At 41.5% G+C, this 23838-nt stretch overlaps 1 protein-coding gene across 5 annotated transcripts in view; it reads left to right on the top strand.

Annotated features, from left to right (window-relative positions):
- lrp2a (low density lipoprotein receptor-related protein 2a) overlaps window positions 1-23838 on the top strand; it is a 61515-nt gene that overhangs the window by 2605 nt on the left and 35072 nt on the right. For 3 of the 5 annotated variants that reach the window (XM_061692908.1, XM_061692906.1, XM_061692909.1), the window contains exons 2-32: window positions 3411-3518; window positions 3745-3867; window positions 4446-4562; window positions 4948-5058; window positions 5158-5271; window positions 5401-5517; window positions 6259-6402; window positions 7275-7394; window positions 7483-7611; window positions 8057-8226; window positions 10678-10901; window positions 12148-12354; window positions 12914-13116; window positions 13204-13344; window positions 13440-13643; window positions 14012-14204; window positions 14859-14984; window positions 15078-15208; window positions 16042-16179; window positions 16253-16534; window positions 16606-16845; window positions 17016-17135; window positions 17411-17527; window positions 18547-18927; window positions 19099-19113; window positions 20022-20270; window positions 21095-21306; window positions 21388-21572; window positions 21654-21882; window positions 23055-23232; window positions 23445-23573. In XM_061692908.1, the coding sequence (XP_061548892.1) occupies window positions 3411-3518; window positions 3745-3867; window positions 4446-4562; window positions 4948-5058; window positions 5158-5271; window positions 5401-5517; window positions 6259-6402; window positions 7275-7394; window positions 7483-7611; window positions 8057-8226; window positions 10678-10901; window positions 12148-12354; window positions 12914-13116; window positions 13204-13344; window positions 13440-13643; window positions 14012-14204; window positions 14859-14984; window positions 15078-15208; window positions 16042-16179; window positions 16253-16534; window positions 16606-16845; window positions 17016-17135; window positions 17411-17527; window positions 18547-18927; window positions 19099-19113; window positions 20022-20270; window positions 21095-21306; window positions 21388-21572; window positions 21654-21882; window positions 23055-23232; window positions 23445-23573 (5157 nt within the window). The remainder of the gene's footprint in view (window positions 1-3410; window positions 3519-3744; window positions 3868-4445; window positions 4563-4947; window positions 5059-5157; window positions 5272-5400; window positions 5518-6258; window positions 6403-7274; window positions 7395-7482; window positions 7612-8056; window positions 8227-10677; window positions 10902-12147; window positions 12355-12913; window positions 13117-13203; window positions 13345-13439; window positions 13644-14011; window positions 14205-14858; window positions 14985-15077; window positions 15209-16041; window positions 16180-16252; window positions 16535-16605; window positions 16846-17015; window positions 17136-17410; window positions 17528-18546; window positions 18928-19098; window positions 19114-20021; window positions 20271-21094; window positions 21307-21387; window positions 21573-21653; window positions 21883-23054; window positions 23233-23444; window positions 23574-23838) is intronic. The other 2 variants (XM_061692907.1, XM_061692905.1) reach the window with 1 other exon arrangement.

Here is a 23838-nt window from a genome sequence, read left to right as displayed (position 1 = left end):
TTCTGCAGATTGCAAATTTTGCAGTGAACAGAGTTGTAGATTATCTATATACAATATATTATCCATATTATTAATTCGTGTTTTGCTTTACTCAATTAAGGATGCAGTGAAAACCTTAATTTTGTAACCGATAAGTTACAGTTTTACATGATTGAAAACTGTGTAAGGTGGTGATGGTGTGAGGTTCGACTGCGCTTATTTGGTTGATGAAAAATGCCTTTTGTTATGTTCAAACTTGTACAGCACGTGCATGTTAAACCTCACCCTTTCCGGCACTGAAGCCTAAATCCTTGCTCAACGGGAAACTTGCGTTAGAAAACATGACTTCTCACAAATAGATCTTTTTTTTCCCTACTACTCTTATAGGTTTGTGACTCACAATGCAGCTGTCTTCCCGCCTTGTGACCACTTAATTTCTCATCATGTTTTGCATCATAACATACTCCCCCACCCCACCCCCCAAAAATGTTAAATATTTTTTTGTTCTAACCAAATGAAGGCTCCACACTCCATTCAATGATCCTATGCCAGTGCCAAAATCAGTCAGGCCTTTCACTGTTTTGTTTGTAGCACTAAGCGCCAAAGTCACTTGTTTGGCAATTGACTGCATTCTGCTGCATGCATTTCCATATGAAACGGGCCGCAGCACTTTGCTCTGACAGCATGGACAGCTCCAGTTGCATACAGCCAGCGGACGTTTTCTTTGCAGCTCAGTGGGTGCGGAGGCCTGTGCCAAAACAAGCATCATTGGCGAAAGCTTAACGTCACCTTTCAAGGCGCCACAAGAGATGTTTCGGGGGTCAGGTGTGGTTTCTCCATGGATCTAAACCCACTGTACCTAATTCTCTCCAGCCGGGTGACACTTCCACTTATGAGTTTACATCCCTACTGGCGCTTCTTTTGTGCTATTGTGATTCCACAGTGGGCTTGGGAAAGGGGGGGGATGGGGTTCATTCGAATGAAAATTCCTCTAATGTTCTTCTCTAAGAGTAGTGGGGCATCCTTACAGCAGTGTCCTATCCTGCTGTGGGTTTAAGTTGCAATAAGAAAAGACAAGGCCAGACAAAAGGGAAAGGAAAACACTGAATTACACAAAAAACACATACATAAATTAAGTTCTAAAACACACAGAGTTGAACTGGAAGATAGAACATGAGTGAGCGTGTGTGTGCCTAAGAATAAACATATATGGCCGTACGATGCTATAAGCATGTGGAAATATTTTACCAAACATAAGACCGGTAGCACGGTCACTTGCAAAGTATGCTAGCCTATTCTCAAGTACCGTAAAAGCACAAGTGAAATACAAACAGTGAAACAGAGAAATATGGAATTTTTTGGAGCCTGACTATGTTGTCTTGTTTTGCAACATGCTATGCTATGGAACCCAAAGACCGACTGGCTCAATGAAGAGAAAACATGCGCAAGGCTCCCACTTATTAGAAACACAACAACTGTATTCAGCATAATGGCGAGTTGTATTTTTAATAATTTGTTGTTGTTGTTTTTTTTTGTTTCTATGTCAGTCAGCTGAAATACGTCTTTACGTGAACCTGGTCCGTGACGCAAAAAAGGTTGGGGACCGCTGTATTGTCCAAAAAAAATATCAATGATGTCATTGATTATTTGACTTTGAATAAAATTTCATCACATCATAGTCGACTACAACAAACTTATAGCCGTTCAACCCGTGATTAAGACTTTTATTTATGTCATGAATTTACATTATACATTTATATATTGCTGGAAACTGGACTTAGCGAACATAGAGAAGACTGCACATCCTATCCAATTGGGGAAGTTAGGTGCCTTGATTTTATGCTTGTAATTGGTTTAAAGTGATACACACATACTGTACAGCCCTACTGTTTGTACAGTAGGTTAATCAAAGCTTTGTTTCGAGGTTGCGTTATTAACCACTTGATGACAGCTGACATCAATACATAAAACCATGCAGTCAAGAAATGCCCATGAAGCGAGGGGTCAAGTTCATTCCTAATTGGGTTGAGGTCAAGCCTGTCAGTTCTAATCAATTTAACATTACCGCTGTACCACTGTTTAACTGATCGAGACGTGTCTTTTGCAATTTTGGCCTTGTAATTCATTTTAAAGACCATCTCTAAGGATTCTCCATCAATCACCACTTCTCTTCACTAATAATTGCATTACATCTCAGACTGGACATGGTCAATGTGTGCCATAGATCAGGTTGTCACTGTCAATTGATTGAAATGCACATTCCTGTTCGGATAGTTGTGATGGAGTGTTCTGACACTCAGCTATGCTGCCAGAATCAACCCCCTACCCCTGGAAGATGTTAGAGAAGGTAGTGTAGTGGTACCTTATCTCCAGAGATGCCATTCATTGGGAACATCAAAAGGAGGGTCGTATGAGTGCAAAAGAGGATTGCGTAACATCCTGGGAAAGGGGTGTGTGTGTGGATGGCACGCGTGTCTCCACCACTCATCAACGACGCTAGCAGCATGTTTCATCCCACTCCTCATGACATATTTTCATTACTTATGGAATACTTAGTTAGCATTATTACTTCACTCCTCCTTTTTGACAGAGAATCATTATTTTTAAATGATTGCGAAGAATACTGCACCACCAGTCACGCTTCACAGCTTCTTTCCCCTCGACATGATCCTCTTAAGCAACTGTATAATCACTTTGCCACTTTCTCTTCATTTTGCCCTGCTTAATGGAAAATAGTACAAGTGTGACATTTTTACCCACCCTGCAACACATTCCTTAATTTCAATAATAATGCTTATTCTGATGAGGATAATCGATAATTAAATTACTTGGATAACATTTGTTTTAAACCCGTAGGCGGCAATTTTGCCACGCTGCTCCAATGTCAATTGGCAAGACATGGGAAAGGAAATCATTTGCTTACAAAAACAACAAATGTCGACCAGAATGATACCTGAAATGAAATAGAAAAAAGGAAGTGTATAGTGATTTTTGAGACACCCTTTATATAACAAATAACAAAGCATAACAGAAAATGTTGTTTGTATTTTCTACAATTAAATGTCATTTTTTTAAACGAAATGTACTGTTATTATTGGTTCTACTGACTTATTATGAGGGACGTCATGTCTATTTTGACAGTTTAAGTTTAAGGTACCATAATTCTTCATGGCCCTATAATAACTTAAAATACATTATCATGGCGGATATTACTAAAGTATTTACATTTTTGGGGTACTATGGTGACATTTAGGGTAAAAAAAAAAAAAACAAAAACATGATGCAGTAGCTGGGTATCCATGATGAAAATTTACAAATTGTTGTTGATCCAAATTAGGGTTGTTGATGGCCTTGGTGGAGGCCTGCACTCGACTGAGTGACCTTCTAGTCAATGCTTACAGTAAATGTACTATATGCGTGCGTGCATATAGGATGTGAACTGGGGCAGTTCCGCTGTGGGACAGGCCGATGCATCCCATGGGACTGGCACTGCGACGGGACATCAGACTGTTCGGATGACTCTGATGAACAAGAATGCCGTGAGTCATTTACTGTCCCACACTCAACCTGACAATGTTTGTCCTAGAAGGGTTTAATTACTGCCTTGCTGTATACTTTTAAAATTGTACTTTTTCCAATTCATATAAGAATAGATACACTGATATCTTGGCTATTTGGAAATTGTATTACCTTACTTCCTGATCACCTTTTTTTACAATATGTATGGGGAAAGAAAAATATTCTGTGTGCCTCTCTTCCTTACAGCTCAGATAACATGCGATGACAGTCACTTCCAGTGTTTGAGTGACGGCGAGTGTATCCCAGATGTGTGGGTGTGTGATGATGAGGAGGACTGTGAAGATGGATCAGATGAGAGGCAAAACTGTCGTAAGTTATCTATCTTCCAACTGACCCTTTCATTAGCTTTAGCTTTTTTTTTTTTTTTTTTACTGTAGCTGATTGATACAATGCTTTATTGACACTTAATAATAACCAAAATGTGAATGAAAATGCAGTGCACGAGGATTATACACTCTCTGGCCATAATATTAGGGTAAAACGTACCCTAACATTTTGCACCCTTTATGTAGCTCAAGAAGGGCACCAAAATCTTCACACCACCCAGTACAAAAAACATTAAATTAACATTTTTGACAATGTCAATCAAAACCCAGCATTATTATTTTCTTCAGTGCCACTCTTGTGTTGCATCCCATTGGATCAGGGATGTCCAAAATGTTGTCTTTGTTTTGGTTCTAAATGTGGACTTATGCGACTGCTTGGTGCAGGAGTGGATCTATTCTAATGAGATACAGGGCCACCCAAAAATCCCGAAAAATCTTAAATTTATCGCACCCTGTCATTGGCCACCCTGTCAGCCATCTCACATATTTTGCTGTTTATATGTACATTGTTTGCTTGCAGTGAATTTAGAAAATGACTAAAACTCTCCAATCTGTCCTCAGCTGGGAGAACATGCACCAATGGACAGTTCAGCTGTAGCAACGGGGCGTGCGTCCCGGCTGAGTATAGATGCGACCATCTGTCTGACTGCACCGACGGCTCGGATGAGAGAAACTGCAGTAAGTCTTCTCCAAGGTGGTTTCCCCATATTTAAAACCATCCTATTGTGGCATTTTAATCAATTTGTTCTGATTAAGAGGCTCACTGACAGACAGAACGGGCCACAATATGCTTCTTGTTGTCAGAGTTTGATTGCAGATTCCTCGGTGGATTAGTCAAGCTGAAGTTCAACTGCTATGCCGCTATTGTCCCGGCTGGGACGGTGCACTACATACAATGGGAATCCCACAATTGCAAGAATGTGGCTGCAAATGCTGTTGCTACGGTGGCAGCGTTAAATTGTCCCTGCTTATCCCTCCCATGCACCAAGCTTTTCACTAGCTGTCACGCTGTCAGGTTGACATGTGTGCATTACGTTGCTCAGATGATGATCTAATCTTCCAGATTACCCAGAGTGCACAGACCTTAGATGTGCTAATGGTGCCTGCTACAACCGCACCCAGAGATGTGACCACATACTTGACTGTCGAGATGGCTCTGATGAAGGAAATTGCAGTAAGTCCATTTTAGACCTTGATATGGGCTTTGTGGCAAACCCGCAAAAGGGTGAGAAGTTAGTTAAACTTCACTACATGTAGCCCCTTCTTTCTTTAGCACAACACTGCAGTACAGGCCTGTTTCCATGTCATAATGGGATGTGCGTTCCTCAACGTTATATCTGTGACCATGACGATGACTGTGGGGATCGAAGTGACGAACTTAATTGCAGTAGGACGCCCCTTCTACTTTCTCCTTGAATTAAGTTTTAAACCTAATGTCTAGCTTTCTCACCATCGTAGATGTACACTCAAAATACTTTTACTTATTTGTCTACTAATATTTTTCCTTCATCTTCAGCATATCCTCCATGCAGAGGCAATTACTTTACCTGCCCCAGTGGTCGCTGTATACATCAAGTGTGGCTTTGTGATGGAGAAGACGATTGTGAAGACAATGCTGATGAAAAAGGCTGCGGTATGGATATACACTAGCTATCACATACAGTACATACACCATACAGACAAATGTATTGGGAGGAATACGTGGTCATTACACCTATAGCAATGGAAGATGGAAGAAAAATATTGAGGTGATGCAAACATTACGTTACCTTGCGCTGCCATTGATCAGGAAATATACAGTGTATCTGCAAGTCAGAAGGACTATTAACTAAACTATGAAAACTAAGGGGTGTAACCCAACCTCTGTTTGATTAATGAATCCTCAATGCTATGTTCCAGTTTTTGGCCATAAAATGTCCATAGTTCAATCTTACTACTAGAAACATAAGCCTTTGATGCTAAAAAGCGTAAAAACCGTAGTTTGTAGACTTCATAAGATATCCACTATCTAAAGTTAGAGGGGACTATCAAGCTGCTTTTCCTGTGCTCCAACAAGTGTGTCATTCAAATGGCTCTTTGTAGCACACGATTGCTCCCCCTCCCACCAGAGGGCTTTACAATTTGTCCACATGGTTGTGAAGAGTGTGTGTTTTTAGAGGATGGGCTGCAGAAGCCCCCTGTGACCCCCTCAGAGTTCTCAGCAGTGATTTAACGTGACAGTCCTTACCCTGACAATGACGTCATCGCCACAACTTTATAAAAAAGAATGTCACACTCTTTTCCTGTACAGTTTTCTGCATGCACCATGTATTGTACCATGTGTTGTATTTTTTCAATAGGTGATTTAAAAAAATTCTTATTTTTTTATCAATAGAAAATGCATTGCATGAGTGTTACCCGGGAGAGTGGCCATGTCCATCCACTGGTGTGTGTATCCCCATGGATCAGCTGTGTGACGGGGCGCCTCACTGCTCTGAAGGAGAGGACGAAACCAACGCCACTGCTGGGCGCAACTGCAGTTAGTACCAAAGCAACCTACCTGCCTGCCTGTCAATCTCTGCCTCTGTCTATCCCGTCCTTCCACCATCCATTCATCCATCCATCCATCCATCCAGCCTTGTGTGTCCTTTTTGAAGCACACCCATGTCCGGCTCTTCTTATTTCAAAACAAAATGAGTCAGCATTTTCATTTGGTGACAAATTTCTCCCTGGACCAGTCTTTGGTGTTTGTAAATGTACATAACCAGAAAGACAAACAGTTCCTTGTTCCCATTTTTCATGACGTGAGGTGACACGTGCTAATAATTGGTATTGTCATACTATTGTGCTCACTAATATATTAAAATGTGTGTTTTAGTGAGCACAATAGTGTGACAATACCAATTATTAGCAGTCTAACCATGGAAATTGGTGGGCATGCCAGAGACCGACACGTTCTAGTACATAATAAAGTGACTTTTTAATTGTGTGTATATAAATGTTTGTACCAATACAAATGAATCATCTGAGTTGCTGAATCAAGTCGGTATATCTATTACAATTTGGACATTTTAACTTCAAAAAGTGACGTCACTTTTGTTGCCAGGTGTTTAGATGTTAATGACTGTGTGTTGAGTTATATGGAGGGGACAGTAAATTTGCACAGCGGTACAACGTTACACTATTTTACTTTGTAGTACAGCAGTATTCATTTGGTGTTGCCCCATGAAAGGATCTATTAAAATATTAAAAAAAATGTAAAGGGTGTGCTCACTTTTGTGAGATGTATTAAACTATGTTATAGTACTTAATTCTTGTCGTTTTTTGGCATTTCAGTTTAGCTGATTTGTTAGTAATTTGTAGTATACTATAGCTATTTAAAAATAGTTGTCATTCTTGCTTTTTTGTTAGGTGTCTGGAGATGTTCTTCTCTGAGTTGTGAGCATCGCTGTCATCCTTCTCCCAATGGAGGAACCTGTTCCTGTCCTTCAGGCTACATTGTCAACAGCAATGACAGTCGCTCATGTATAGGTAGATAATTTGTTAATTCATTAACTGTAGCTGAGTGCAACCAAGGTGCATTTGAGTTGCATATAGTGGGGTTTTCTTTCTATTCAAGACTTTGATGACTGCTCAATGTGGGGAGTGTGCGACCAGCTGTGCGAGGACCGCATTGGTTCTCATCACTGCAGCTGCAGGGAGGGTTACATCCTAGAGCAGCACAGATACTGCCGAGCCGACACCGTATGTAAGTGTGATGTTTCCTCTCTGTCTTACACACAGTGAGCTCACCTCTTGAAATCTCTGAATGAACCATCAAAACATTGTCCATTAGTATAACCCCTTTCCCTTTAGACGAACCTCGTGACTACTTTGCTTAGCACATGTACTCCTTCCTGGTGCATTGTTGCATGCACATTGTTGTTTCAGTAAAGTCTCTTGGCTTTGTGGAACTGAGAGGCTGACCTCTTTGGCTTTTGCCTCACTGAAAGGAGTGTGTATTAAAAGTGGATGAAAAGCACTTTACCTTTCTGAAATAACATGCTGCATTCTGTAAAATTTCCACTCCTTGAATCACACGTGCACACTACAAAATTGACTCAACTGCTGTCAGTTGCAATTGGAAACAAATCTAATAATTCATAGTTATTCTTCCTGCTGTTTGTGAATAGTTCTATTCACCTTTCTTGCAGCTGGAGTTCCTTCCTTGGTCTTTTCCAATGGCCGAGACCTGCTAATAGGCAACATCCATGGCAACAGTCTGCGCACTTTGGTACAGTCACAGAACAGAGGTGTTGCAGCCGGAGTGGACTTTCATTATGATCTCCATATGATCTTCTGGACTGACACCATTCAGAATAAGGTAAGTTACAATACAGGGGTGCCTTGAGATACAGTACGGGTGAGCCGACTATCAAGGTTTTTGAGATCTGAGCTATCACAATTTTGTTGCTTTGACATGTGAGCAAATATTTGAGATACGAGTGCTATGAACGGCAAGTATCAACACCAGGTATCGGTATCAGGCCAATATGACCTTATTTTATTTTGTGAAGGCGGCGATTCCAGCTACTGACACTTAAGGCAAAAAATATGACATTGAGTAAGTTCTCCTCGCCAGTATTTGACGTTACATTGTGGCGGTTTGACACATCTGCGAATCATTTTGTGCATCAGAAAGAAAGAAAGAAAGGTATTTGTTCACAATTAGTGTATATGTAGTTATGTTCATTGAAATTTTAATTATCAAAAGTACTAGTGGTATCGGTACTCAGTATCAGTGATTACTCGAGTGAATACTTGTACTGGTATCAGTCTGAAAAACACGACCATCCCCAATTATTACTGCAGCTTACCGAGTCACAGTTGTTGTGAAACGCTTCTTCGTTTGTGTCTCTATGACTGGATTATACTGCCCTTGGTGGCCAAGTCACTCATACCAGAAGAGGCTGCAGATAATTAATCATGATGCACAAATTGTTTAATTCTTTACATTCTATTTACTGTACTTATGTCATTATTATTACTATATGTTTTTATAAAGCTCAATATTTTAGAGTGCTGTTATCCTCATTAAAATACAAACATTTTTGTTGGGCTTTTTGGGGAGGCTGGAACAGATTAATAGCATTTCCTTTCATTTCAATGGGTAAGATGATTTAAGATAAGTGTTTTGAGTGGTCCTCTAGGATTTATGGACCAGTCAGACCTGTAAACCAGATGGAATGTCCCCAAACATAACCACAAAGTGTGCTTCACAATGTTTCGAAACATACTATCAACATTATTTACCTTGCCTTCAGGACTTCACACTCACGTACTGACACCATAATTGTATTCTAAGTTCTAACCGTGTGGATGTAGTTACCATTGTTCCTTTGTTGAGTCAGGAAAGACAATCACAGTACAGTAGCACCCACCTAGTGAAATCTTTGTGCCTTTAATGTTAAGTCTTTGAGAGTCATCCATCAGTGGTTTTTGATGAAATACTTATGTTGCATATGAGTTATTCCTTCAAATATCTGAAAGGTTGATACAATAATTAAGCGACAGCCGCTGGCTCCCATGCAGCGGGGTCATAATGAAGGGGAAGCTCTGTAAGATGTGAAAACAAATCCATGTGTATTATCTTTAGACCTATCTGATAAGCAGCTATGATGGCCACATACCAAGGTGCAATTTTGTAATACAAGCTCACTTGAGTAATTACGCTGTGTTTTTTTTCAGTGGAACTATCCCTCTAAATGCATTCTTCTCCACTAAAAAAAGAAGGGTAGCCACCAGGTTGAAGGGCCAGGGTACATCTTTTAAAGGGGATCTTTGTAAATTAAATGCCTCCATAGCTCCATGATTAAAGTAGCCAGGGTGCAAGCAGGGCATGTGAATGCAACCAGAGATGTTAGGCGACCACATCTACAGTTTCTCTTTAAACAGGCCAGCTGAAAACCATGCTTTTTACACACTTGGAGTTTGTTTCTAAAGAAGCTGCGCTGACAAAAACTAAGCTCTCCTAATTAGATGAAGAGTCAGGGGGAACCCGAGGAATATTAATACTGTAACAGAATAATCTAATCAACTAATTACTACCTTTACAGTGGTGCCTTGCGATAAAATTTAATGAGTTTTTCAAGATGCGAACAGTCAATTTGCCGATGTTTTTGCTTTGACTTGCTAGCTCAAACTTGAGGTTCAAGCACTGTAGGATATGGGAGTGAACTTCACCACAGGAAGCAGTTTTAGCAGATCTCAGCACTTTGTCAAAGAGTGAAAAATTATTGAAAAAGAGGCTTCAAGCAGTTAAATGCCACTCCCAGTTGAAGTTTACTGTCAAACTTACTAAACATACAACTAGGAGAATTACATTGTATATTTAAAACAAACAGCTCAGCTTTTCATCTTGTATCTCAATGCTAATGCCAACACATAATGGTAGACGTACAGTATATATAACCCTTTAAGCAATTGATATTTGAATACAAAGGGTGAATTCATCAACACATTTAGACATTCAGTATAACAGTACTCACAGTCATACAGTACCGTATATTCTTTAGGAGTAGCTGTGACAGGTCTACTATACTGTACAGATGTCAATGTACAATACTGTATATCCGTCTGTCTGTCTTATACTGCGAACGAGTGTGGTCACGGAGCAAATTAAAATCGTATCTCATCGTATATTAGCCTGCTACACAGAGTGTTGACTGCCATTACCTTTCTTTTATAATAGGTAATAATACAGTACCTTCATTTATGAAAATAGTGACCACCTAGGAGCTAATTTCCCTCAGACAATGCCATCTTTTGTTTACAGGTGTTTTCTGTGGGCATGGACGGGTCCAATATGCAGGTGGTTTTAAATGTATCAGTTGACAACCCCGAGAATCTGGCAGTGGATTGGGTGAACAATAAACTGTATGTGGTGGAGGCCAGCGTCAACAGGATTGACATGGTGGATTTGGATGGAAGTAACCGGGTCACACTCATCACAGAGAACCTGGGTAACCCTAGAGGACTGGCGGTGGACCCCACTGTTGGGTAAGCACATCTCCCCATTCCCATACACCTCTCATCCCATGCCCACTTACACTATCTGTTTTGTGCTCCATTGGCACAATATAATGTTCGTGTGGCGCGTGCGTGAGATTAGCAGATTGCCAGCAGTGGATTAGCGAGAAGTAATGTAAGTGATGACCCTAATTGTAATCCAATACAAGGGATGGAGAGCCAGGTGGCTACAGATAAATTGCTCATTTTAAATCAATATCACCGTAAGGTGCCTTTGAGAAGTCCCCATTTTACCCCAAAAAGGATTTTGCATTGAACTTCATATTCGTTGTATTAAATAGATGTAATGATGTTGGAAATGAATATTGATGAGCCCGCACACTTTAAAAAAATAATAAAATAAACCGCAAGGAGACAATGTACATACCAACACCAAAATATATGAGCTTGATAAAAGGGTTGACAATGACAGGGTAGACATTTTTGGCAAACATTTGGTAAGCATTTAATGAGCACATTTTGGACATTCACTTAGCGACTTGTTTCCTTTAGCAAGCAGACTGTGTACTGTTACACAAATATATTTCAAATTTCTGAAAGGTTTTTATATCAATTGATATTTCACTATGAGAGAGTAAAATTGTTAAGCCTGGCAAGATACAGCTACACACATAGTGTAATTTGAAAATTAAGAAACAGAAGTGTAAATATTTATTCTGCAACTATTTCTTAAAGGGGAAGTTACCCCATAATGACAGGGTGGACAGCAATTTCAGGGATACATGCAAAATGTTCAATGTGATTATGAAAATATCAGATATGACAATGACTCGTTATATCAAATAACTTAATGTGGACAATAAAACTGTGTATTTTTTTATTATTATTTTTTTTACATTTATTATCATTTAACCACTTACTACACACACTGTAGTTAGCAGAGCAGTGTGTGGGACATGCCAAAATCATATACATCCAATGAGAAAATTGTATAAAATCATTGTATTGGTATGTGTGCAAATGTTTAGCCACCTATAATAAGACCTCAGATTTTGAATTATTTAGCTACATTTTCATTATTATTTAATAATTCTGATGACAACACCAAAGGCACTTTATAGTAATATTGACCCAAATAATGACGGTAAGATGTGGAACCACCAACCTGGGAATAGGATGACATTCTGTCAATGCGAGTAAATACTTTCATCTTCATTGTTCATTTATTATTTTTTTTCATGCCATAGAAGTCTTAATTAAAATGTCCCCTCCACAGCTATATGTTCTTCTCAGATTGGGAGCCCCTCAATGGACAACCTGGTCTTGAACGGGCCTACATGGATGGAACTAACCGTTATGGGATCATCAGGAGTAAATTGGGCTGGCCAGCTGGCATTACACTAGACATCGAAGCCAAACGCATTTACTGGGTTGACAGTCGCTATGATTACATTGAAACAGCAACCTACGATGGTCTTCATAGGTAAATATAACATTGTCTTTTTGTTCTGTTTCAGCATAAAAAACTAATTTCAAACGACACAAGATTATTACATAGAGGTATGCTGCTGGTTCGTTGGACGACTGGTTAGAGCGTCAGCCTCACAGTTCTGAGGACCCGGGTTCAATCCCCGGTCCCGCCTGTGTGGAGTTTGCATGTTCTCCCCGTGCCTGCGTGGGTTTTCTCCGGGCACTCCGGTTTCCTCCCACATCCCAAAAACATCCATTAATTGGGGACTCTAAATTGCCCGTAGGTGTGAATGTGAGTGCGAATGGTTGTTTGTTTGTATGTGCCCTGCGATTGGCTGGCAACCAGTTCAGGGTGTACCCCGCCTCCTGCCCGATGACAGCTGGGATAGGCTCCAGCACGCCTGCGACCCTAGTGAGGAGAAGCGGTTCAGAAAATGGATGAATGGATGGATGGATGGATGCTGCTGGTTTTAGTTATCAAGTGTTGTTGAAAGTTTAAAGAAAACAAATCATATCAGAACATGTTTCTTGGTCACCTTCTGATAAATCAAAACCTGCTCTATTTTGAATAGAAAAACCGTTGTCCATGGAGGTGCTGTGGTACCACACCCATTTGGGATCAGCCTATTTGAGCACAATGTGTATTTCACTGACTGGACAAAGATGGCGGTCATGAAATCCAGCAAATTCACAGACACAAGCCCTCAGGTAGTCTACACTACATCCCAGACCCCACATGGAGTGGCTGTGATACATCATCTCAAACAGCCACATGGTAAGCCTGTTGTACATGCTGTTAGTGTCGGTATTGCCGTTTATTTTCACAATAGGTATTCTAATGTTAGGTTTCGTTTGTCTTTAGTGACAAATCCTTGCAGTGTAAACAGAGGTGGGTGTGATCAGATCTGCGTTTTGAGTCACAGGAGCGACAACGGAGGGTTAGGCTACCGTTGCAAGTGTCGCATAGGCTACGATCTACACACTGATGGGAAGAAATGTCTTGGTAGGAAAAAAACGTGTCCCGCTTCATGATGTGTGTAACCTACATTTACCACAGTAACCTTCAATATGGCATCTTTGCTGATTATCTGCCTCTAGCCGTGAGGCAGTTTCTGCTTTTCTCCAGTCAGCTGGCAGTGAGAGGGATACCGTTCAACCTCTCCTCTCAGGAAGACATCATCCTTCCGATCACTGGATTACCGTCCTACTTTGTTGGGGTGGACTTTAGTGCAGAGGATGATGCTATCTTCTTCTCAGACACAGCCAAAGATATGATCTACAAACAGAAAGTAGATGGGACCGGTGAGCATTTGCACTTGTCAGTATCTGGACCTTTAACCTAAGTGTGGCTTAGAAAGGGAGTTGGCGGGGGCGAATGAAAAGTATGGGCAGATGATCATAGCATACACTATTTATCAAATATCTTTTACTCAAGCAGTTGTAATATTGTTAATTCGTCTAAGATCTGGAAGTAACTACAAATATGCACATCCACCAGTTACAAAGAAAAAGATGCTCCACTGCCCCGATTAGACATGTTTTCGGAGAAGCTCTAGTTTTTCCCTTCCGGTCCACTTGAAAAAAATGCAATCTGACAGCATATTTATTCAAATGTGGCTCAGCTTTCATCTCTGTGTTAAATAGTCATCTAACTGCTTTGATCTGGACAGGGAGGGAGGTGCTGGCGGCCAACAGAGTGGACAGCGTGGAAGACCTGGCTTATGATTGGATTTCTAAAAATCTCTACTGGACTGACCCTCGATACAGGAGCATATCTGTCATGAAGGTCGCCAATAAGTCCAGGCGGGCTATCATACAGAACCTAAACAACCCGAGGGCCATTGTGGTCCATCCTCTCGTTGGGTAAATCAATATCAGACACCATAAGTTTTAAAAGCACTATCAAATACTTCACAGTGATATGTGATTGCACCAGTTGGCCGCACTACTTCAATCACATGCCCACAGGTATGAATGTGAATGGTGGTCTATATGCCCCCTGTGATTGACTGGCTACTAGTGAAGGCTGTACTCAGCTTTTGCACAAAGTCAGCTGGAATAGTTACCAATGACTCTCACTAGGACAAACAGTATAGAAAATGGATGGATGGTTTTAGCGTTTATAAATATGTGCATTGTGTACTTAGGTGGTGTACCTAATGGTTTGGCTGATGAGTATTTACAATATGAAGCAGGTCTTCGTGTCAGTTCACACTCCAAGAGGTGCTTACCTCTTCCCAAAATCCCCTCAAATAAAGCCATGGGGAGAAATTCTTATTCGGTAAAAGCTGTTATTTCCAATAGACTCAAAGTCATTAGGCCTCTGCATCCACTTGAAGAGATTAGTGTAGGATGAAGGGTGGTATTGTAGTGGTAATAGCAGGCAGTTTGCCTACACAGTATTGTAATTAAAAAAAAAAAATCAAAATGAAATTGCAATGTATTATATTAATGTTGCTTCTAACCAGGTCGAATACCTCATTACATCCATTCTACTTGTTTATGTTGCTTTGTCAGATATATTTTTTGGACCGACTGGTACCGACCAGCAAAGATTATGAGAGCTTGGGGCGATGGGTCACATGCCCTGTCTATTGTAAACACCACTCTTGGCTGGCCTAATGGTCTCGCTATTGACTGGAGGTGAGTCCTATAACAGCCCAGCCCGCAAAATGCAATCTTCTGAAAACTGAATTTATTTTGCTACTACTATTTTGCTCTACTATTTCCACACAGCTCAATGCGTTTGTATTGGGTAGATGCCTTCTTTGACAAAATTGAGCACAGCAATTTTGATGGACACAACAGGCTTTCTTTGGACCGCATTACTCAGATGTCCCATCCTTTTGGCCTAACCATCTTTGAAGGTGATTAGCCCTGGTATACATTTAAAGGTCAGCATATGGAAGGTTCATGCCACCGCTGCCCTAAATGAACAGCATCGGTAGCTAATTACTGTTTCTGTATCAGTTAATACACCAGTATGAAGAGGATCTTATAAAATTATATTTTTCAATCTAAAATACAATTATTGTTATGCATGAATTTTTAAATGTACTATTATACAAATTATTATTATTATTTTTATAAATGAAGATTTTGTTTTTTGCTTTCTTAACTTCCTGAACATAAAAATAGTTTAGTAGTACCTTGACTTACGGGCTTTTCAAGATACGAGCCATCGCTCAGAACATCACTTTCAATGTACTGTTGCTTAATACTAACATACAATGCAAAATGACATAGTCCGGTTAACGAATAGCATCTATGTGGTGTTATAATGCTATAAGCGACGGATATTTAAACACAAATGATGCAACAACACATATAACTATAACTATATTACTATACTCACAACTATATTGTTTTTCCTCTGTTTGTTTTTCCTCTGCAAAAAAATGACTATTACTGCTGGTTACTGAGTCACTTACAGTAGTTATGAAACTCACAGTAGTTGTGAAACTCTTCTTTGTTTGTGCCTACATGACTGTATTATACTCCCCCTGGTGGCCAAGGTGCACACACCAGGGCAGGAATGGATTCATGTAATTTCCATTCATTTGAATAGGGAAAGATGATTTGAGATCAAAGTGTTATCATGCTCATTACTCACAGAATGAATTAAACTTGTAAGTCAAAGCACCGCTGTATATATATTTATAAGGTGAATCAAGTAAGAAATGCTGTATTGCTCCTCAAGGCTATGCATATTTCACCGACTGGCGTCTGGGTCGAATTGTCCGCGTCCGCAAAACTGACGGTGGGGAGATGGTGGTAATCCGAAGAGGGATCAGCCACATCATGCATGTCAAATCTTTCAACTCCAACTCTCAAATCGGTCAGTTGACAGTTCAGTCATATTGGTTCCACCTCTTAATTTCATGTTACTGACTTTCCTCTGCCCATCGCAGGTACCAACCCGTGCAACCGGCCGACAAATCCAAATGGGGACTGCAGCCACTTTTGCTTCCCAGCCCCCGACTCTCAGCGGGTGTGTGGATGTCCGTATGGCATGAAGCTGTCTCCCAACCAGCAGACGTGTGTGGAGGACCCTTCCAGCGAGCCCCCAACACTACAATGTGGCACCAACTCCTTCTCCTGTGGCAACGGCAAATGTGTCCCAAACAACTATCAATGCGACGGAGTTGACGACTGCCATGACAACAGCGATGAGGCCAACTGCGGCATCAACAGTAAGATTTTCTTTCCAGTGGTAAAATGTTAATAATTTCAGTTTTGTTTAATATTCTTTATTCCTTTCCAGACACCACTTGCTCCCCTTCTGCGTTTACTTGCGCCAATCAGCGTTGTGTGCCGGCCTCGTGGCGTTGTGATGGCCACAACGACTGTCTGGATGACAGCGATGAGTTTGACTGCCCGACGCTCGTTCCCGGAACCTGCGCGGCCAATCAGTTTATGTGTGCCAATCACCACTGTATCCCGCTCACCTGGCGCTGTGACACCGATAACGACTGCGGTGACAGTTCAGATGAAGCTGACTGCTGTGAGTTACTGATTTTTCACCCTGGCAACTGCAGAAAATTCCTATAATGCGTTTGCATCACCCAACCATCTCCTTCAAACTTTAATGCAGCAGTTTTATAGTTTTCATTTTCCAATACAGGTTTGTAATTTTGGTCTTAGTCTCACATCATGGTCAACATTTGTCCACAGATCAGAGTAGCACATGTCACCCAGACCAGTTTCAGTGTCCAGACCATCGCTGCATAGCCCCCAGCTATGTCTGTGATGGCGATCGGGACTGTGTGGATGGGGCAGATGAGCAAGGATGCAGTGAGTAGTCATCAGTCGCTCATACCTTGAAGAAACTCTGTTTGCAGTAGACGAGACATTTATTGGCCCAGTTCATTCAAAGAATCAGTCCATTCGTATGCATACGTTCAATTTCATACACATTTTTACCAGTCCCCTGAAGTCTCGGTAAAACGAACGAAACATTTGCTTTGTTTGTTGAACTAATTTCCACAGTTGCACAACAATATAGGTCAGCATTTGTAAATCACAAATGTGAGAATATAAGCTTTACCATGCTCAACTGGATCTTGCAGTCTACAACTGCACTCTGAACGAGTTCAAGTGCTCCCGCGGTCACCAGTGCATCAACTCCTTCTACCGATGTGACGGTGTTTTTGACTGCACGGATCGCTCAGATGAGCAAGGCTGTCGTAAGTAATTGAAACAAAATGTTTTATTGTACCCACCCGACACTATTAGATAACACAATCTGATGATAATGAAAAATTCTGCCTTTCACACAAAAGGAGAATAATAAACCAGTGACGTGCGGTAGAGTTCATAGCTGGCGAGGCACCAATGACAGCGGAACAACTTGTTGAGTGGGGTGTGGCACAGTACTTCAGGGGCAATTTTTAACACTCCTTTCCCAAAAACTAGTCGTCCCTGGGGTGTGTGTGTGTGTGCCTGTGCGTGTGTGTGTGTGTGCATGCGTGCATGGTTGGGGTGAGGTGGGGGTGGGGGGCACATGCCCCCAGTGTCCCCACGGTTCCGCCGCCTATGTGAGGCACTAATGTTAAATTATCAGCCTGATAACATGTAGGGGTGAACAATTAACCAAATTGTAACCAATATCACAATATAATAGAATGTAATTATCAAATCGCAAAGGCTGCGATAAAAAACAAAACAAAAAAACAACGCTAACGTGACGAGCAAGCACGGTTCATAGGGGCTTTCACAGCTTCGGGGACCCAAGCAGCCGTGAGTCCCTCGCAATTGATCGGAAACAATCATCATAGATTAAGCATAGATTAAAGGTTTTTAATGTGCTTTTAAGTGTGTGAATTACAACAAGAATAATTGCTTTACTAATAGGTTTTTTAAAAAAAATTTTTACATCTGAGCAATTTGGTAGTTTGAGGTCTTTGCTCAACAACTTCCACTTTGGACTTCTGCACGATTCAAACCTTTTGCTTCCCAGGCCAAATGCTAATGGACTGAGCTACTGCTGTCTGAAAGGGAATGATAGGAAATCAAACCCATTGTAGTGAGAGCATCAAATCATAACAACAGGAACACCATAATAACTAGAACCACTGTTTTTTTAAGGCAGAATTGGCCATGCTGTTCTTCAGTTTGATCTCAGTAGATTTTGCAGGTGTTCCTAATCTTTTTCTACAAGTAATTCTATGATGACATTTTAATGGTGCTTCTGCATGTTCTGCAGCGACCAGGCCTCCAGGCATGTGCCATCATGAGAGCGAGTTCCAGTGCCAGTCAGACGGCAACTGCATCCTGTCAACCTGGGAGTGTGACGGTCACTCGGACTGCGAGGATGGCAGCGACGAGCACCATGCCTGCCCACCTCGTACCTGCCCTTCCTCGCTCTTCCGCTGTGATAATGGTAACTGTGTGCTGCGCAGCTGGCTGTGCGACGGAGACAATGACTGTAGAGACATGAGCGACGAGCGAGACTGTCCCACGCCACCTTTCCGATGCCCGAGCTGGCAGTGGCAGTGTCCAGGCTACAGTATGTGTATCAACCTCACCGCAGTGTGCGACAACACTCCTGAATGCCCTAACGGTGCAGACGAGTCTCCGCTCTGCAGTAAGTCACTTCATCAGCCCTCTAAAAATTTAGCAAAGGTATAATTTCTTAACAGTATGCTCATATTTGTCTTTCTTTGCGTTGCGTTCAAATCATGCATGTGTGATTTGACTTGTGTTAACCTGAAAATGATTTGTGATTTTCCTTTCTTGCTTTTCTCACAACTTTCAGACGAGCCTTTGCCAGGTAGGAACAAATACTATACTAATACTAATACAAATACAGAATTGATTCATTAGTAACACTTTTAGTGCATTGCCCAACCAAGAAAAACAGTCACACACTAACAATTTTCTTTTGATTTCACCACACTTCTTCCTCAGTAATTGTTCATAAGTTTTTTACTGATAATGGATAAAAAGCAAGACTCTCAATTGTGTTTTGTGTTCCCTAAACCACTCCTTGACTAATTTGCGTCAAATAAATCAGGGCATTGTCATATTTAATGCTAGTGCTATCAGGAAAGAAATTATAATACCAAATAATGCTCAGTCGGTATTACCGATGGAGAAACCCTATTTTTAGAGTACATACATTTTGTTAAATGTAGACCTGAGCAAGCTGATGCAATCCCATCAGTTTTATACATGATGGCTGCATTTTCATCCAACTCTCTTTTCGCCATGCATCACGTTGGATGATCACCTATCAATGTCATTCAAGATTTTTTTCTGACCAAATGTCCTACTGGAAGATGATTGTTCAACACGATTCTTTAAGTTACACTTATAGTAGTTCCACCGATTTCTTTAGGTGTTTTTCTTTGCTTCATTCAGGCCAATGACATAGTATTAAAGTTTATGAGATTACAGTTTCCAGCACCGCATCAGTTGGGGTTAAATAACTTGTCATCAACTGAAACAGAAATTGCAACAATTATCCAGTGGAGTTCTTTTGCCTTTTACGTATTTGCATGGTTAGATCCAGTTAGTGACTTTTTCTTGACTGGGTTGTTTGTTTGTCTGTGGCTGTGTTAAAAATAGAACAGCATTTCTCTAAACAAAATAGTTCTGACTGGTATTATTCATGCATGGTATTCTTTGCGAACGCATGTACACTACTGATTTATATCTTTTTTTATTCTTCCAATGTAGATCAGGAGAGCTGCTCTGACAACAATGCTGGATGCACCCATGGCTGTATCCAAGGGCCCTTTGGGGCCCAGTGCACTTGCCCTCTGGGCTATCAACTGAGTAATGACTCCAAAACCTGTGAGGATATAGACGAATGTCATCCTCCTGGACAATGTAGCCAGCATTGCTTTAATGACAGAGGCTCTTTCCGGTGCCACTGCCATGATGGTTACACTCTCGAAGAGGACCAGCGGACCTGCAAGGCCTCAGGTGAGTCATTCATTTATTTTCTGTACCGCTTATCCTCACCAGGGTCATGGCCGTGCTGGAGCCTATCTCAGCTGACTCTGGACGAGAGGCGGGCTACACCCTGAACTGGTCGGCAGCCAATCGCAGTGCACATATAAACAAACAAGCACTCGCAGTCACATTCACACCTACGGGCAATTTAGAGTCTTCAATTAACCTACCATGCATGTTTTTGGGATGTGGGAGGAAACAGGAGTGTCCGGAGAAAACCCACGCAGGCATGGGGAGAACATGCAAACTCCACACATGCGAGGCCGGATTTGAACCCGGGTCCTCAGAACTGTTAGGCAGATGTGCTAACCAGTCGGCCAATGTGCCGCCAGGCCTCAGGTGATGAAGCATAAACCTAATCATATCCTGCACTTTATTTTACCCTATTTTCTCATTTTTAAGTTTATTGCGCTCCACTATAGTTTTGCAGGAATGAGCTACAAGGGGTGCTTTGCCCATTTATTCCCTCTCGTCTGCCCTTGCTGCTCGGATTCCTTTAGATAAGTTAAATAACATATATGTCAGTCAGTGTTCATCACTTGTGTAATTAGGACATTATCGCAACAAAGAGCTGTTTATGGGGAACGTGCCTGTTGCACATAGATAACCTGCTGAAAGGAATTGTAACACAATAGCTCTCATTATTTGTCCAAGAGTGCATTCCCCAAGGATGGATATTTGATCAGGATCTATTTACCAGCCATTTCGTAGAGATGAGTGGACATGCACAAGCTAACAAGCGATCCTATTAGCATGATAATAGACATGAGAAAGTATATGATGTCTTTTAACAGATTTTCGTCAAGCCTTCTTGTTGGTGGCCAGTCGAAATCACATCATACAAGATTTCATCACCACTCAGCCCAACGTGGTACACTCGCTGGTCCGGGATGGACGCAACATCGTGGCCCTTGACTTTGACTCAGTCACTGACCGGGTGTACTGGTCTGATACAAGCCAGGACAGGATCTGGAGCGCTCATAAAAATGGCAGTGATCGAACTGTGGTGAGTTTTTATCCTTTCTGTTGATAATTGATCACTGTGCATGTAAACATGTTGGCTTAAATTAAAGATGTGTGTCGACAGATATTTGACAGCGGAGTGACTGTGACAGAAAGCCTTACTGTGGATTGGGTGGGCAGGAACCTCTACTGGAGTGACTACGTTCTGGAGACAATTGAGGTTTCCAGACTAGATGGTACTCATCGAACCGTGTTGGTCAGCGAGAATGTCACCAACCCCAGAGGCCTGGTGCTGGACCCAAGAGACAGGTCAGAGCAAAAGCTATGCAAGCAAAGAAATGTCTCTGTGCTATAATCCAAATAGTTGGTGTTAAAAGTTTTATTTTTCAGCGCTCACCTAATGTTTTGGACTGACTGGGGGAGAAACCCCCACATCGAAAGGGCCAGCATGGATGGGAAACTGAGAACCATTATCATAAGCAACAAACTGTACTGGCCCAACGGTCTTACCATAGATTATCCCAACAATTTGTTGTACTTTGCTGACGCCTATTTGGATTTCATTGACTACTGCGATTATAACGGCAAGAATAGAAAACAAGTTCTGGCCAGTGACCTGGTGAGTCTATGACATGAATCAAATATCAGACATGTATCGTATTGACAAAAGTATTGCGCCACACCTTTTACTGAATTCAGGGCGTATTATCCAGTCCTATTGCTATAAAAGCAAGCTTCCTTCCCAATCTGTTGCGCACAGAGTGTCCTGAAAGTCACTATAATATTTTAAGAAATTCCGAAAAATTGCAAAAAAATCAACAAAAGAGTCATTGCAGTTTTGCTTGCTCGACTTCCCATCACGTTCCAATGCCTTGAAAACTAGCTGTATACCTCCACATAAGCACATCCATTTTCGACAACCTTCAGCCACCTTCGGACACAGGCCTTCGACGTTTTGCAGCATCTCGTCTGCGACCTTACTGCTGACAATGCAGACAGAGCTTTCGTCAAGCTGTGACAAGTCATAATGTGTAAAGTTTAGGGGAGAGCTGACCCCATTTGAGGGATGAATTGATTTTTGGATGATTTCCAGTGCAGCCGTCTGGATAGACTTTCCCTAGTGCCTGCGCTAGAGGTTTGGTGTTTTCATCAGTGATGGTAGTATCAGGCCTTTTCCTGTGTGGTTTGTAAAGAACAGATCCTGTTTTGAGAAACTTACCTTTGACAGCATAAATTTCACCACACGTTGGAGCATTGTGACAGCCATAAAGCTTCTCACACTGGCATTGAATTGCTGTTAGGGACAGAAAAACGTCTTGCTAGGCAGGCAATTTTTTCAATCCTGCTCCAATGTCATTGACAAGCTATGGCAAGGGAATGATGTGCTTACAAAAACTGAAAGGTCTGATGTCCTCACATCTGTCCAAATCATACTTGATACAAAATTGAAAAAAAGAAGTGTATAGTGACTTTTGGGACACCATGTATATGGTTTTCCATGGGCAACCAGCTCCATGCTGCACCTCTATATCGCATTCTGATGGACCAGTCTGGGTTTGACGAATGCCAGAGGAATGACACCTGTGTGACAGGAATGGTCCAATTAATGTGTTGGAGGGATGATACAATGGATTTGTTTTATTTGGCTTGACTACTACTCTGTAAAAAAATCAATAGATTTCAGAATGGCATGTAAAGTGGCCCAATGCTTTTATGCATACAACATATTCTTTTGAATCGCAAGTTTGAAGACAATGATTGTTCTTTTCTTTTGCTACTCTCTGTAAAAAGGTTCTTCAACATCCCCACGCAATTACCATTTTTGAGGATTTTGTGTATTGGACCGACAGATACATCAATCGCGTGATGCGAGCCCATAAGTGGCATGGGGAGAACCAGACAGTGATGCTTTACAACCTCCCTCAGCCAATGGGTCTTGTGGCAGTGCACCCAACACGGCAGCCAGCAGGTATGGTCAAGACATGCACCATGTCACTGAATTATAACCTCTTGTGCTAGCAGTCTAAATTGGTTTGGCACTTTGAGGAGTAGGTAATGCTACACTTTATATTTCCGTCTACTTGTTATCCCCTATGAATCATTTTAGAGAGCAAGTAAAAAAGTTGTGTCTCCATACATGTATTCTTCCTCACATTTAATGTTGTGTGATTCATTTTGTAGGTAACAATCACTGCTCCCAGAACCCTTGCACTCACATCTGCCTGCTCTCAGCCATCGGACCAAGGTTCTACTCATGTGCGTGCCCCTCAGGGTGGACGCTGGCAGCAGACCAAGTCACGTGTACCAGAAGTATGTATCCTGTCTGTGTTCAACTAATGATTGTATTTCGTCAAACAGTGGTTTAATGCCTTTGGTTATTGGCTATTTGGATGAACTTATTTTTCTACAGTCACTGATTTTGTAGTGGTGCATACGCCTTGACTTCAGTGCAGGCAGCGTGGGTTCAGTTCCCTCTCACTGACGGTGTGAATGTGAGTGCAAGTGGTTGTCCTTGTCTTTATGTGCCCTGTGACTAACTGGCGACCAGTTCAGAGTCTAGTCCACCTTTCCCCCG

The sequence above is a fragment of the Phycodurus eques genome, chromosome 12, assembly GCF_024500275.1.
Source record: "Phycodurus eques isolate BA_2022a chromosome 12, UOR_Pequ_1.1, whole genome shotgun sequence".
In the NCBI taxonomy this organism is placed as follows: domain Eukaryota; kingdom Metazoa; phylum Chordata; class Actinopteri; order Syngnathiformes; family Syngnathidae; genus Phycodurus; species Phycodurus eques.
The sequence above is the reverse complement of the archived record's forward strand: the minus strand, read 5'-3'. Positions and strand labels throughout refer to the sequence as shown.